This window comes from Rhincodon typus, chromosome 1 (genome assembly GCF_021869965.1).
Source record: "Rhincodon typus isolate 14 chromosome 1, sRhiTyp1.1, whole genome shotgun sequence".
NCBI classification, from domain to species: Eukaryota; Metazoa; Chordata; class Chondrichthyes; order Orectolobiformes; family Rhincodontidae; genus Rhincodon; species Rhincodon typus.
In genome coordinates this window covers 47,834,552-47,851,828 of record NC_063332.1, presented here as the reverse complement: position 1 = coordinate 47,851,828, position 17,277 = coordinate 47,834,552, and the positions used below count along the sequence as shown (strand labels likewise).

General features: G+C 40.9%; 1 protein-coding gene across 1 annotated transcript in view; it reads right to left on the bottom strand.

Annotated features, from left to right (window-relative positions):
- Positions 1-17,277, bottom strand: part of LOC109922919 (myosin-IIIb) — a 133,326-nt gene that overhangs the window by 105,190 nt on the left and 10,859 nt on the right. Inside the window, exons 2-4 of the mRNA XM_048618487.1 lie at positions 4,306-4,371; positions 2,824-2,954; positions 1,536-1,638 (exon numbers count right to left, since the gene is read on the bottom strand). Of these exons, the coding sequence (XP_048474444.1) occupies positions 1,536-1,638; positions 2,824-2,954; positions 4,306-4,371 (300 nt within the window). The remainder of the gene's footprint in view (positions 1-1,535; positions 1,639-2,823; positions 2,955-4,305; positions 4,372-17,277) is intronic.

The window sequence follows — 17,277 nt, the reverse complement described above, 5'->3', positions numbered from 1 at the left end:
CTTTTCTGCATTTGATTTGTATCTTTCTATCTTACAAATTTCAAATTTTCCTCACCTCACGAAGTAGCAACTGAACTCTGATTGACCTCATCATGTTTACTTGCAGTAATTTAAACAGAGCTCGGTCTAGCACAGGTTGTAGCTCCCTAATCTGGCTCTCTCTAATCCAACAAAGTCTGTGGTCTGACACCTCAGTATTTCCAAAGGGTGGGGGGAGTTACAGAGTCATACCATGGAAACAAACCCTTTAATACAACTAATACATGCTGATCATGTTCCCAAACTAACCTAGTCCTACCTGCCTGTATTTGGCCTACATCCCTCCAAACCTTTCCTTTTCATGTACTTATCCAAATGTGTCTTAAATGTTATAACTGTACTTGCATCCACCACTTCCTCTGGCAGTTCATTCCACACACAAACATTCTACTCATGTCTTTTCTGAATCTCTCCCCACTCACCTTAAAAATATGCCTATCTTGAATCGCCCTTCCTAGGGGGAAGGCACATACCATTAACACTATCTATACCCCTCATGCTGCTCAAGAGGATCACAAGAACTCTCCTTCCAATTTGTAGCCTTCACCCCAAGAAATAAATGTCTAGTCGACTATACCTCAAGTCAGTGCAGCTGAAAAAGTCAACACTTTGGTGTCAAATGGCACCAACGTGATATTTGAGGGTTTCAACATGGTGCACCAAGTGAAGCCACATAATTAGATAAATGATTGCTTCAATGTTGGCTGCCTTCCTTCACAATCAGCTAAACAGCTACTGCTAAATCAGGTTTTAACTTCTTATTAATACCATTCAGCTTTTATAAAGATTCCATTCAACGAGGATTAGTGAGAAACTTTACAAGAGAACAAATTGCTGCAAGTGGTCCCCAATCTGCAATCAACAGATTTATAATTGTTCTTTAAAGGGAACAGGGACGGGATAACTGTTGTAGGAGCAAATTACTGCAGACACTGGAATCTGTATTGAAAACACCCAATACCTCACAGCAACTCAAGACAGCATCCACAAATAGACAGCAAGCTAATGTTTTGAGCCGAGATGACTCTTCACGTTAACTTGCTCTCTCTTCATGGATGAGATAACTGTTGTCTGCATGGCCACAATTCACTGTGGTTTGTTGTTCCTCAGGTCACAGTGGCTGCTCCACTTATTTAGACCAAACGACTTCCCATGACAGTTTTTAATTTTTTGCGAAATACCATGGCCAAGTAGCATCCCTGCAAACTCCTTACCTATGTGGCCTGACATAAGTGTACTTTTTATGATAGGATCTATAGCAACAGCACAAATTTGTTAGTACACAAACTTGAATCAACATTATTTTCAATTCTACATTTCTAACGAAAAGGCAAAAACTGAAGAAAGTAAGTAGACAAGTGGAAAGTATGCAGTGTCCATTAGTTCATCAACATGTCTGTGCTACAAGAGGAATTTCAAGCTGTCCTCAGCATGGGTTAAACTTTTTCTTGTCAAGGAAGGGGAAGCAAGCCAACAAGTGACTCTTACTATTTTACCTGAAGAATCTGCCTTTCTAATTGGGAATTTCCTTTGCAGAGCTCCATGATCTGTCGCAGTAAGAGCTTGGTGCTTTCAGTTTTTCCAGCGCCACTTTCCCCACTGTTAATGCAAATAAAACAATAAAAATGCACATCTAACCTCCAACATTCGTTCACCTTAAGAACACGTACCAACAGATTCAAGAACAGCTTCTTCCCCACCGTTAGCCTTCTGAATGGACCTCTCAAATTTAATGTTGATCTCACTCGGTGTACCTTCTCTGCAGCCGTAACATTGTATTCATTGCTCTCTTATTACCCTTTTGCACTTTGTATGCTATGAGCTGCCTGTACTGTACATAAAACAAAAAAAAACTTGTCACATGCACCTAGGCACATGTAACAATAATAAATCGAATCAAAAAACCTTGTCAGTATTAGGATTCTAGGGAAGAAGTTAAATTATTACTGATCAATATTTACAGAAATATGAAATGTCAGTGCTTTACCAGCTGGGCAAATTAGCAGCAAAAATTCTTCAAGGCGAATCCCAAGATTTCTTTGTGAGCAGTATGAACAATACAGAATCATGGAAACTGTTGCATTGTTTCTGTCTTTTTGTTGCTTGATAAACTTATGGTAAGTGTATAAATCCTAGTATATTTTACAGAATTTAATGAGTGCAAAAGTGATCAGACCACTCAATTTTTCAAAATAAAAATAAATTTAAGGAAGACTGCTTTTCAAAGGGAAGGTATGGGGAAATGTCACTATTAAATGATCCCCCATGTCTAAGTTAATCAGTTTTGAAATAATACTGATAGTATTCACAAGAAAGCAGGGTTTCCATGCTTGACAGGGTATAAGTCTTCAACGATCTCACCCATATATGTTATAAAGCTAAAGCATCAACCCAGACAAGGCCTAACACTATAAAATGTCATCCAGAAAAGATAATTATTACCATTGGCTGTGTTATGATACTTACTTTCTGGCATATGCAACCTACTGATCAACAATGGCAAAGTTACATTACTTCTCCCCTAACAGAGGTCAAACCAATATTTTAATGTTACCCTATGCCCTTTACTCAAAAAATCATGAGATCATATAAAAGACAATGTTGAAAAACAGCCTTTTCACCAGAAAAAGAGGAGGAAATTATTGTAAGTGTCTAAGCCTATCTGCCTCTTTAAAAACAAAAACGTTGAAAGTGAACAACTGCATCTGGTGCAGGACATATGGACTAGGTCACATGCACCCAAGCACATGATATTTTAATACAACTCCATTGATGTATTCTTACCTAATGACGATACATTGGTTCTTGGGGCCAGTGGCTAAGCGTCCTAACATTGATCGATATGCACGATCAGCCACTGCAAAAATGTGAGGTGGTAGGTTGCTTTTTGAACAACTTTTATATTTTTCAGCTTCCTGACAAACAGAAACACACAGAAATTAAAACAGGGCTGTATTTTCATGAAATCCAACAATGATATTATGCAATTGTTTGCCATTTAGAGAATTGACAGTTTTCTTACACTTACTGGATGGGTACATGAATAGGCAGGGTTTAGAGGGATATGGGACAAATGATGACAAATGGGGCCAGATTAATTTGGGATATCTGGTCAGCATGGATAAGTTGGACCGAAGGGTCTGTTTCTGTGCTATACATCTCTATGGCCTGAATCTCCCCTGAACAGACATTTTCCATCTCATCTTTCCTGGTTCCATTCACCTTTTCCCTTACTATAATCCGTTCTAAAATTCAAACTACCTTGGGCCTAATTCTTGGTCCCCCACCACCAGACTTTACATGACTTCTCAACCCCACAATCTTACATTTTCAGTAATCCTATTACTCTACACATGTCATACAGCATTCTCAGTGAATGAATCAAAATTCACATCATTCACAATTCAAGAATAAATTTATTGAGTTCTTTTATTATGGACTCACTGACATCATCTGGTACAAGTTTAAGCTAAGATGAGAAATGAGGCTGCCGATTTTTGTATTAAAGTCTTGCATATCAAGTTTCTGCGCCACTAACAACACTGACTATAAGGGGATCTTCATTTTGAAATTCCTTAAATGCCTCACCTGATGTTTACTAGGGGATTTATTTGAGACAAGCATACCATGCTTGCATTCTTTTAACTTGCCTGGACACTAGATTGCTCCCTGTTCCCCTTCTTCATCCACTTCTCTCACACAATGTCTTTTTACCTGGTTAACTTCCTCTGTGCTTATAGCACATCTCAAAACTAAACTCTTCTACCATGTTAATACAAATCACAATAAATTTAACATTTTCAAGAATGTTAATCTGGCCTCTTAAAGATCATGCCACAGCAGCCATTTTGCAAGTTCAGGCCATCATGTAACGCTATCTCCTAAATCGGTGCAATTCCTTTAAACCCAAAATTTTTAAAATGGTGATTACCAAGTTTGGTACTGGGAATTTCAGGAGATACCAGTTTCTTGTCATCTTACAGATATTCTATTCAAATACAAATTCTGACTTTTGGAACACATCATAGTTTGGAAGGATTCAGAGATTTTTCTTATCACAAGAAAATGTACTTGCAATGAAAAACGATTAAAAAAATTGTGGAAAGTCAGAGAGCTTTAATAACCTATACACCGGTTTGACCACAAAATTAATTAATAATATAGGTGCTCATTAATATTCATAAACTTAATAGCAAAGCTTCGCATGATTAGCTATCACAGAACTAAAATTCTATTGATTGATCATTTTAAAAAATTAGTACCTACCAACTTTTCATACAAGGGTAGGTACTTGAAAGGATTGATGGCTACAAGAATATCTCCAACATAGGTCTGTAAAATAAAAGTGAAGAGTTAGACAGAGTTGAACTTCCACTATTGTTCAGGAGGGGGACAAGAAAAGGCAAAATAATAAGATCCCAACCAAGCTTTGGGTGAGGGAAAGGGAGAAAAGACGCTTGATTATGGCAATTTGTTGTTGTTTATTCTTGGGATGTAGCTTCACTGGATAAGGTCAACATCCCTAGGTGCTATGATCTAACTTCTTGAACTGCTACAGTCCATGTGGTGAAGGAACTTCTACAGTGAGATCATGTAGGGAGTTGCAGGATTTTGACCCAACAATGAAAGAGCACAAGACCTCAGACAAGTGACTTTGAGAAGAACTTGCATTGGATGATGTTACAAGTGGTGGACCTTGCATGTTTGGGAGATACTGCCAAAGCTTTGGAGGATTGCTGCAGTACAACCTGGAGACATGGTATATCAGCTGTGGGAAAAGTGGTTATTTATGTAAGGCTGCCAATTAAGAGAACGGATTCGTCCTGAGCAGCACCAAGACCCTATAGACTCCTCACAGCTGCACCCATCCAAGCCAATTATAGGTTCTAAAGAGGAGTGATTTGTGCTTGTTACATTAACTCTCAGACAGACAGTCAGGCACTGAACCATAGACCTGGTGCAAAGTCTTGAAATAATAACATGGAAGTATCTAGAAACACTCATTACAAAGAGTACCCACAATCCAAAGCCCACAGATTCAGCCTGCTCCTTTCTTATGAGTAGATTAATTCCTAGTTAAAGCCCAAATGCAAATAACTAACAAGGGTTCTAGAGGCAGGAGGTCCAGGTTCAAGGCCCCACCTGCATCATAACATTTTAATCAATCTGCTCAGTTATGTACAATTACGTAACCAATTAATGTACCAAAATGATCAGACTACAAAGCAGGCAACAGTGCTAACAGAAAGTTCTGCAGTTAGATAACAGATATAGAACACAAAAGAAATGACAAATATTGACATAATATCTTAGTGGTATGGTGTTAAAAAGCAAGCTTTTATAACCCGAAGTTAATTAATATCTACTCATCCCAATGCTATGGAGGTTCACTTGCCTTCAATCCCTGTATGTGAACATAAATAACTAACAAACATCTTGGTAAAAGTACTGAACTGCCAAGCAGAACAGAGGAAATTGAAATTCACCAAACCAATTTCAAGGAGGCAGCACAATCCACTCCACAATTACTAGCTATGGAAATAAAAAAGTCATTAATTTGCAACACATCAAGTAGAATGTAGCGATCTGATAGGGGGACAGTACCAAGTCAGCAGAATGAACCCAGGGCTGAAAGAATTAAATTAATGGAAGAGGCTGCAAAGACTTAAACCTTGTTCCAAACCCTACCCTGAGACAAGCTCCATTTCTCCATCTCCACAAGATTTTATTCCATCTACAGCTTTCATACTTTTGCTTCCACACCACAATTAACACTAGTAAGAGACTTCTGTTCTTCAGATTCTTAAATCTTTTCAATTCCAAGCCACTCACTTTTAGGAGCAAATCCAAGAAATGTTTTAGACACTCTCTTCTTAAACTCTTCCATCTGGTTAGTCTTCCCATTTACAACAGCCACCACAAAATCTACATGAAACTGAAATAACTCCACAGAGGCCGGTATCCTGTCACCAAGTCACCCTTTATTTACATGTGGAGAGTCCTTGACACTAATCCAGCTCCCTCAGAGCCAGCTCTCAAAGAACAGAACCTCATACACTCTCATTTATATCTCTCAGCCAGGGCTCCCTGATCGGACCAGGTTCCCAGCCCCAATCAGGGAAATCACTCTTTGATGTCCACTTAGTTGACGTTGTTATAAATCATTACATCTCTCCCCATGAATCCTAGGACAAAGGCTTTTTCTTTTGTAGCTCCACCTTGGCATTTAGCACCAGGGCAGGTTCCTCTAAATCTGCCTCTGATAATGGGCACTATGTAATGCTCATTTGCTTGTCTCTTGCACCTAGTGAATTTTGGAAGTAATTCGTTCTCTTCATCAGGCAGCAAAATCTGCCGTATGCATCTCAGATTTCAAGGTATCTTCAATGCCTAACACATAGGGAGAACCCTTGGGTTCTGGAACAGCCAGAAAGGCTGTCAAGGAGCTGGACATGCTTTGCTCCTACACTTTGACAGTTTGCAGATTTCACATGGTCCATGTGCTTGTTCAGGACTGTCATACCTACCCAAACTTTATGTGTCATGGTACCTGACCTCACGTCAACCATGCCTCTCATCCATGCAGGGCTGTTCCCGAGGTTCCTACATCAAACTTTGTCCCTTGAAGTAAAACGGTCTCTCATTTAGCAGAGCTGTATTTCTGGCACGGTCGTTCCTGATGCCACTTCAGCAACACCCACCTCCACTCCCCACCTACCCCAAATGCCTGGGAAAAATCAGATTTAACCTGGTGTTTTGTCTTTGTCTTTTCCCCATTAGCAACTCTGCCGGAGCTATCCCTGTAGTTGAATAAGGTGGTGATCCGATGATCAAATAGGAACCAGGGCAGTTTGGTATCTAGTGAAATTGTAGCCGTTTCTTTAAGCCCACCGTCAAAGTTTGGACTGCTCTTTCTGCCAGACCATTGGATGGATGGATGGATGGATGAATGGATGGATGGATTGGAGCTGTCCTTGTAGGCTGAATTGCATTCAACTTTAGGAAATACTCAAATTCCTTGCTAGGAAACAATGGCCCATTATCTGTTACCAACAGTTCTCGGAGTCCATGTATTGCAAAAGATGCACACAGTTTTTCTATCATAACTCCCATGTTTGACAATGAACTCTGTGCACATTGAGCCATTTTGGGTGGGCATGCACAATGACCAAGAACATTAAACCCAAAAAAGGACCTGCATAGTCGACGTGTAACTGATTCCAGGGTTTACCTGGCCATTCCCACAAATATGGGGGAAGCTGCTGGCGGCAATTTTTGTCCTTATTGGCATTCTGGGCACTGCCCCACTCACGCAGCTATACTTGCATCCAATCCTGGCCACCAGTTGTTACCTCTCACCAACATCTTCATTTTGGAAACTTCTAGATGATCCTGGAGTTCAACCAGTATCTGGCATTTTAACCGGATGTTTATTTTGATTGGTTCTGATTTGGATGTTGCTAAGCAAATAAACTGTTCCAAACCAGATTTAGGTGGACTTTCCAGGGTGTGCACTCGCCTGGATACCAGCCTATGAGTTCTCTTACTCAATTTAGGTCTAGTGACACTCTTTTGCTGTCTCGAGTCCACATGCCAGCAACAGGTACAATGGCTTGCCAGCCCAGACTCTGAAGAAAATTTTAATTGTTTGGTCAAGGTTTGGCTTTGTTTTGAGGTTTTGCTGTGGGCTGCCCTACAGTCCCTCTGTTCAAGATATGTCCTGAATGAGGCTATGCAATTAACTTTATTCGAGTGGTGTCCCCTAAGCTCAGTTGTCCTGGTGAGGGGTGTCCGCTTCCATTGGAATACCTTGCAACTCATGCTCTACTTGCTGCATTTCCCAATGATAAAGCCAGTTGTACTGCCTGTTTGAAGTCCAATTGGGCTTCAGGTAGTAAGCGCTTTTTCATGACTACATCATTAATCCCACAACATTTCATTAAGGGTTAAATCAAAGTCATATGCCTCTGCCAGTTATCTTAACCTAGTCAAAAATCCCAATAATGACTCCCTTGGTTGTCAAATTGCTGAGTAAAAGCAATAGTATCTCAAAATTAGTGGCAGTTTGAGGTCATAATATTCCTTAACTAAATCAGTCAACTCTTGAAAGGTTTCAAATATCTGGTTTCTCAGGGAAAGTTAGGCTCCTAATAACTGAAAAAAGCTTTGGTCTGTCAAGCTGTCAAGAAAATCACTTATTGCTTTTCATCTGTTCCAATGTTATTTGTGCATAAAAACAAACACATTCATTCCACATACTGGGCGCCTAGTCTTTAACAGCAGAATCAAATGAGTCAAGGTTCCCAAATAATGGCATGATGCCAGAAATGCTTACCCCAAACCCAAGACAGAGAGTGAATTTCTTCAGGAGCACGCTTTGCTCTCATTGCCACTGAAATAACTCCACAGAGGCCAGTATCCTGTCACCAAGTCACCCTTTATTTACACTTGGAGAGTCCTGACACTGATCCAGCTCCCTCAGAGCCAGCTCTCAGAGTGAACTGGATATCTGACACTCTGAACACAGTAGGCCAGGCAGCATCAGAGGAGCAGGAAAGTTGATGTTTCGGGTTGGGACCATTTCTGAAGAAGGGTCCCGACGTGAAACATCAGCTTTCCTGCTCCTCTGATGCTGCTTGGCCTACTGTGTTCCTCCAGCTCCATACTGGGTTTTCTCAGACTCCACCATCTGCAGTTCTTGCTATCTCTGACACTCCTATTCTTACCTGGTCAGCCCCAGGGCTCCCTGACTGTGACTGTTAATCTGGTCTAATCAAGGAACTCATTCTTGGAGGTCTACCTGGCTGACCTTGTGACAATCACTACAGAAACTATTAATGTCTCTGCTCCCAGACATGACATTTCTACTTTTGTTCTTACCACCTCTTTTTAAACCAAGAATCATCTGTGATGAATGGTTAGATAGAGTCATTTAGTATGGATATAATAACAGAATTGACTGACAGATTGCCTTTCGTGATTCTGGAAAACATATTTGCGTGGATTAATAAGTCTATACTGTAAACAAGAAACAGTTTAAAAAAAACACATCCTGGCTGCCTGTATGTTTATCACTAAACAGCAAAGCAGAATCTTGCCCCATAATGAACAAATAAATTTACAATAAGGGATCAACTCCTGAAACTGCTCGAGTCACACATTGCAGGAAACAAAGCAGGTTTCACTGCACTTTGACCTTCCTTTACAGAAGGGATCATTTTGCTACCAATTAATTACTTCTGTGACCAGTGTGTCATTCAACTTGGTCTATCCACACCTACCTTTAGAATTCTTTTACAACCTGTTAAAACTTAGGTGTGCAATTTGCTTGGCATCCAAATTTAAAGGCAAACTATCATCGTATCATGTCCAGTGGATTCTGAAAGTCTTTTACTCTATAAAATACCACTTATAAACTAGGGCAAATTAATTGTAAGAAATATGACAACAAGCTTTGAAGTGGCTTGTGGAGCTTGAGGTTCTGTTTAAAACCAACAAAAAACTGCATGTAGTACAATATTTGGTAATTGCTATCACCTAAACCTCAAACTAGGCAAAATGCAAAACAGTAACTGAGCACAAAACATTTGCATGAATATACAACAAGGAATAAGAGTAGGCCTCTCGTCAAGCCTGCTCCACCACTGAAAGTTAGAGTTGACTGAGTTAAACATCAACTCTGCAATCCTGCACACCCCAATAGACAAAAACCGAAAGAACTGCGGACATTGTAAATCAGGAACAAAAACAAAGTTGCTGGAGAAGCTCAGCAGGTCTGGCAGCATCAGAGTCAACGTTTCAGGTCCGGTGATGTTTTCCCTTCACAGACATCCCAATAGATTCTTAATTAGCAAGGGGAACGAAAGAACTAATCGACTTCTGCCTTTAAAATATTTAAAGATTCCACATCTACTGCCTTTTGAGGAAGGGAATTCCAAAGACTCTCAACCCTCATTTCCTCGCTGCCTTAAATGGATGACCCCTTATTTTTAAACTAAGGCCCCTACCTCTAAATTCTCCAACAACAGGAAACGCCCTTTCAACATCCACCCAGTCAAGTCCCCTTAGGATCCTGTATGTTTCAATTAAGTCATCTCTGACTCTTCTAAACTCCAAAGGATCAGGCCTAGCCCGCCTAACATCTCCTCGCAAGACACAATCTGTTCATTCCAGGTATTAGTCTAGTAAACATTGTGAATTCAAAAAGAACTTACACACATGTAAAGTATCTATCAGTTACATAACGTGCACGTGTTTCTCTAAATTTAGCAACAGCAAGTTCAGCTTTTGTTACAACATTATCATAACAATCTAAAAGGACAAGTTAGTGGGGGTGGTGGCAAGTGAAGTGTTTCAGCTGGAGAGCTGAGCCAAATCTCTCTCACAATGTGTTGATTCTCAAAGGCAATACCTCTGCCCATCACTGCAACAAACAGCAGCTTCATTGTTAAATTCTTTCATGCAAAATCATGGCTTTGCAGAACCCCAACTGCCCTCGGCAAGGTATTATATTAGCTCCTTTATCAATAGAAAACATCCCAAGATGTTTCAGAAGGGAGTCATGAGGCAACATTTAATGCAAAGCTTAAAGAAAAGGATAAGTGAAGAAAAATAAAAGTGCAACTGAAAGGGAAGATGGGGTGGGGTGGTGTAGTAAAGGTTTAGGAAAGGAATTTCAGATATGTGGAGCGAGATGGCTGAACGCATAGCCATCAATGAAGTCAGACATGCTTAAAATGCCAGAGAGAAAGGAACAGAGATCTCAAATGGTTGAGTAGGTGCAGGAAATTGTGAAGAGAGAGGTCAAAAACACAGAAGAGTCTGAAAATTATAACATTTGTGCCTGGCTAAATGGAGGCAAAAAAAAAATAAATAAATAAATAAATAAAATCGGTCAGAGAGCATGGGAATGCTGGAGGACCAGGACACGAAGTCAAATTTGGTGACGAAGACAGTAAAATTTTGAATGATCTCAATTTTAGAGCGTAAAACATTGGAGGCTAGCCAGTAGTGAATTAGTATAGTCAAATACAGGTGTAATAATTGCATGGGTAATAGTTTTACCAGTTGAGCTACAAGTAGAATTTACAGTATGACAAATCTGGCTAGAAATATAAAACCAGATAGTAAGGGAGTTTCTATGCATATTTTAAAAAAGAGAGAGAGGGTAACTAAAGCAAGTGTTGGTCCTCCTAAGAGCATGTCTGAGAAATTATTAGCAGGAAATTTAAAAATGTATTGAATAGATACTGTAGAAGACACAAATAACACCCTAGAAATATTCATAAAATCAAGAGATAAATAGGAGTGGAATTTATAACAATTACAATCACCAAATATGGTACTGAAATAATTATTAACAATAAAAGCTGATAAGTCATCAAGTCCTCATGGACTTCAGTCATGAAAGAAGTGGTTGTTCAAATAGCAGATGCAATGGTTTTAATTTTCCAAAATTCCTTAGGATTTTGGAACAGTCCCATGATTGAAAAATAGCAAGTGTAACCCCTTTATAGTCAAGAAAATGCTGGAATATAATCATTGAAGAGGGCACATCAGGGTCCTTGGAAAATCTTAATGCAATCAGACAGAGTCAACAATAGTTTTTCAAAAGGGAAATCATGTTTTACTAACTAATAGAATTTCTTGAGGAAGTGACAGGCAGTTTGGACAAAGGGAACCTGTAGATGGGGCATGCTTGGTTTTCCAGAATGCATTTGACAACAAAATCTACTACACAGAATAACAGCTCACAAATGTAGAGGGTAACATATTAGCATTGATAGAGAATTGGTTAGCTAAAGAAAAAAAGAAAAAATGATAGGAATAAATGAGTCATTTTCAGGCTGGCAGGATAGAATAAGTGGAGTGGCACAGAGAACAGTGCTAGTGCCTCACATTACTATCGATGCCAACGACATGGATGAGGAACAATATCTCGTTTCTAAATTTGCCAATGACATAAAGATGGGCAGGTGAGTAAATTGCAAAGGTAATGCAAAAGGGTAAAGACAAATTAAGTGAGTGGGCAAAGATTTGACAGAGGGAGCATTACGCTGAAAAAGTGAACTTGTCCACTTCAGCAGAAAGAGAGAAGCAGTATACTGTTTGAGAGAGATTGCAAAACTCTTTGGTACAGAAAGATCTGCATGTCCTAATACAAGAATTACACAAAATCAGGATGCAGGTACAGTAAACTGATTGGGAAGGCAAATAAAACAGTGTTTATCAAAAAAAAATAAAATTTGGGAAGTTTTGCTACAGTTATGCAGGGTGATGATAAGAGCACATGGAGTACTACATACAGATTTGGTGGTCTTATTTAAAAACAAAGAAGAAAATGATTTTTGAGAGCACGGAAAGAAGGTTCATTCAACCAATTCTTGCAATGGACAGGTCACCTTATGACCATAGGTTGGACAGGTTGAGTCTTTATCCATTAGAGTTTAGAAGAGCGAGGGGTGATCCTATTGAGACATATAAAGCCGAGGGGACTTGACAGGTTGGATAATGAAAAGAATGTTTCCCTTTCTCTTTTATTCACTTGTGGGACATGGGCGTCACTGGCTTGGCCAGTATTTATTGCCCGTCTCTAGTTATCCTTGAGGGTGGCAGTGAGCTACCTTCTTGAACTGCTGCAGCCCATGTGCTGTAGCTAGACCCACAATGCCCTTAGGGAGGGAATTAGAGAATTTTAACCCAATAACACTAAATGAATGGCAATATATTTCCAAGTCGGGATGGTGAGTGGCTTGGAGGGAAACTTGCAGGTGGTGTTGTTCCCATGTACCTGCTACCCTTGTCCTTCTAGATGGAAGTGGTCATTGGTTTGGAAGGTAATGCCGGAGGATATATGGTGAACTTCTACAGTGCATTTTGTAGATAGTACACACTGCTGCTACTGAGCAGTGGCGAGGGAGTGAATGCTTGTGGATGTGGTGCCAATCAAGTGAGCTGCTCTGTCCTGATGGTGTCAAGCTTCTTGAGTGTCGTTGGGGCTGCACTCATCCAGGCAAGTGGGGAGCATTCCATCACACTCCTGACTTGTGCCTTGTAGATGGTGGACAGGCTTTGGGAAGTCAGGAGGTGAGTTAGTTGCTGCAGGATTTCTAGCCTCTGACTTGCTCTTACAGCCTCTGTCTTTAATATGGCTAGTCCAGTTTCTGGTCAATGGTAACCCCAAGATGTTACTAGTGGAGGTTTCAGTGATGGTAGCAGCATTGAATGTCAAGGGGCAGTGGTTAGATTGTCTCTTATTGGTGATGATCATAGCCTGGCATTTGTGTTACACAAATATTACTTGCTACTTGTCAGCCCAGACCTGGATATTGTCAAAATGCAACAAGTTCTGGGCATGAACTGATTCAGTATCTGAGAGTTGTAAATAGTGAACATTGTTCACTGATGGTTGCACATCACCACTTCTGACCTTAAATGATGAAGGGAAGGTCATTGGTGAAGCAGCTGAAGATGGTTGGGTCGAGGGAACTCCCCTGAGGAACTCCTGCCGAGATGTCCTGGAGCTGAGACGACTGACCTTCAACAATCACAACCATCTTCCTAAGTGTCAGGTAGGACTCCAACCAGAGGAGTGCTTGCCCGTGATAGCCATTGACTCCAGTTTTGTTAGGGTTCCATAATGCAAAATGTCAAAGGCGGTCACACTCATCTCATCTCATAAGAGACGATTTAAAAAGAGTTATCCCATTTAAGTTGGAGAGGAGGAGAAATTCTCTCTCAATGAGGGTACTTGGTCTATAGAATTCTCTTCCTCAGACAGCAGGAGGCAGGACAATGAGTATTTTTTAAGGCCAAGTTAGATAGATTCATGACTGACAAGCGAGTCAAAGGGTGTCAGGGCCTAGACAGGAAAGTAGAGGTCACAGTCAGATCAGCCACGATCTTATCAAATGGCAGAGCAGATTAGATAGTCGAAATGGCCTTGTTCTGCTCCTGATTGGTATCTTTGTACTTGTCAGTAGTGTTATAGAGGTGCAGGCTTCATGATGGTGTCAAAATCTAATTAGTAATTCATTTCAGTCTCAAATATGACACCAAGGTTTCAGATTCGTTTAGCCTGAGGTTGTTGCCAGAGTGTGAATGCAGAGGGTGGCTATGGGACTGAATGTGTAGCAAGGAACCAAAACCAATGGCTTTGGTCTTCACAATTTAATTGGAGGGAGGTTTGGTACTAGTTGTCAGATAGACAGCCTGACCAGTAGGAGACAGTGGAGAGATTGAGAGAAGTAATGATGAGGAACCGTTACACATCAAAATCCACATGCTGTTGCATGAATTCACCAAGCAGCAGCGCAGGTCAGAGAAATGGGACGGGGTTAAGGATAGGTAACCACTAAACAACTCAAAAAAAAATCAATGCAGTGAGACAACTTAGACATCCAAAATAAATTTACTCAATTCTACAAACAAACACAAATTGCAAGCTTCATGGCCCAGCATATTCCCCAATCTACCATTAGCATCAAGCCAGGGAATCAACCTTGGTTCAAAGAAGAGTTGCCGAACAGGGAATGCAGCAGAGGTTCACTGGGCTGATATCAGGGATGGCAGGTCTGGCATAGAAGGTGAAGTGTGGTTTGTCTGGCCCTGTGCCCACTAGGGGCTGTACCAGGCACACTGAAAAATAAAGTGTCAACCGGCTGAGGCTACAACAGGAGACATCTTGTACAAACAGCTGTAATTGATACACCAAACTAAGTGACTTCACAAACAACAGACCAGATCTAAACTCTGCAGCCTTGCCCCAGCCAACTGTGAATGGTAGTGGGTGGTGAACTTTTTTTTTTAAAAAAAGGAAAATCACTGCAAGAGGAGGCTCCTCAAAACATCCCCATCCTCAATGATGGGGGAGCCCAGCACAGTGCAAAAGATAGAGACAAAATATTTTTAACAATCTTCAGCCAGAAGTGCCGAGTGGATGATACATCTCAGCCTCCTCTGGAGGTACCAAAATGATAGATGCCAGCCTTTAGCTGATTCAATTCACTCCATGTGGTTGCAAAAACACAGATGAAAGCAACGGAAACTATAGAGGCAGTGGTCCCTGACAATAATCCAGAAATAGTACTGAAGATTTCTGTTCTAAAACATGCCACACTCCTAGCCAAGCTGGCCCAGAAGAACAACACTGACATTTATCGGACAGTGTGGGAAAATTGCCCAGGTAATTCCTGGAAGCAAAAAGCAGGACAAATCTAACCCAGCCAGTTATCATACCATTAGTCTGCTCTTGATTAAAGTGATTGAAAGGTTTATCAACGCTGCTGCTGAGCAGTACTTGTTTAGCAATAATCTGCTCAATGGCATCCTGCTTAGATTCCGCCAGAACCACTCAGCTCCTAACCTTATATTTGGTCAAACATAGGAGGGGGAGGAAAAAAAAAAGAGCTGAACTCCAGAAGCAAGGTGAGATTGACTGCCCTTTACACCAACACCATAATTAACAGAGTGTGGTATCAAGCAGCCCTAACAAAACTGGAGAAACAAAACAGAAACTAGGAGGAATAGGCCATTCAAGCCTGTTCCACCAGTCAATGAGATCATGGCTGATGTTCTATCTCAATGCCATATTCCTGATTTATCCCCATATTCCTGGATGCCTTTAAAATCCAGACATTTATCTCTCTTGCTTGAATATATGGAGTCACTTGGTCTCCACAGCCTTCTATGGTAGAGAATCCCACAGACCCACTACCCTTTGAGTGAGGAAATGTTACATCTCAGTCCTAAATGATCTACCCCATGTCCTGAGACTGTGGCCCTGGTTTTAGACTCCCCCACCATGGAATACATTCTCCCTGGTCTGCCTAACTGTGTTAGAACATTATACATTTCAATTAGATCCCCTCTCATTCATCTAAACTTTAGTGGGCACAGGGCCTGACGTACCACACTTCACCTTCTATGCCAAACCTGCCATCCCTAATAATCAGCCCAGTGAACCTCTGCTGCATTCCCTGTTTGGCAATTTTTATTTATTATTGTCATTCATTCATTCATGGGATGAGGGCATCCCAGGCTAGGCCAGCATTTATTGTCCATCCCTAAACAGCCAGAGGGCACATTGCTATAGATCTGGAGTCACATGTAGGACATTAGTGAACCCAGTAGGTTTTTCCTGACAATCCACAACATATTCACGGTCATCATTAGACTCCAATTCCAGATTCTTTATGGAATTCAAATTCCACTACCTGCCATGGCAGGATTTGAACCTGAGTCTCTAGAACATCCCTTCAGTCTCTGGATTAATAGTCCAACAGTAATACCACTAGGCCATTGCCTCCCTGACTTTCTTAGGTCAGGAGACCAAAACTGCACACAATATGCGAGGTGGGGGTCTCACCAAGGCCCTGTATAACTGCAGTAAGACTTCTCTACTTCTGAACTCAAATCCTCACATTGGCCCATATCCCATTTGCCTTCTAATAGCTTGCTGCACCTGCCTTTTTTCATTGACTGATGTACAAGATCACCTTTGTGTATCCACAATCCCCAACAAATCACCGTTTAAATAATATTCTGTTCTTCACACTGAAATGGATAACTTCACATTTAGCCATCACACCAACCACTGCCTGCCACGGAGGAGAAAAAAAAATCCATTTATTCCCACTCCATTTCCTGACTGACAACAATTTCTTAGCCCATGAAAATTTATTACCCCATCCCACTCTTTCTAGTTTAATAATATCTGTTCTATAGTAGGACGACCAGAACTGCCCGCAGTACTCCAAATCTGGTCTCAAACATCTTGCACAGCCATAACAAGACATCCCAACTCCTACACTCAGTGCTCTGACCGATGAAAACAAGCATGTCTAAAGTCTTCTTCACCACCCTGTCCACCTGTGACACCACTTTCAATGAGCTATGAACCTGTACCCCTAGATGCCTTTGTTCTATAACACTGTCCAGGGTCTCACCATTGACAGTGCAAGTCGTGTCCTTGTTTGCCTTACCAAAGTGCAGCACCTAACATTTATCTAAATTGAACTCCATCTGCCATTCCTCAGTCCACTGGCCCAGTTGATCAAGATCTGGCTGCATTCTCATAACCTTCTTCATTGTCCACAAACTTACTAACCATGCCTAACTTCTCATCCAAATCATTTATACAAGTGACAAAAAGCAGTGGACCCAGCGGCACACCACTAATCACAGGGCTCCCACCTGAAAAACAACCTTCTACCACCAGAGAGATAGATAGAACTGCAG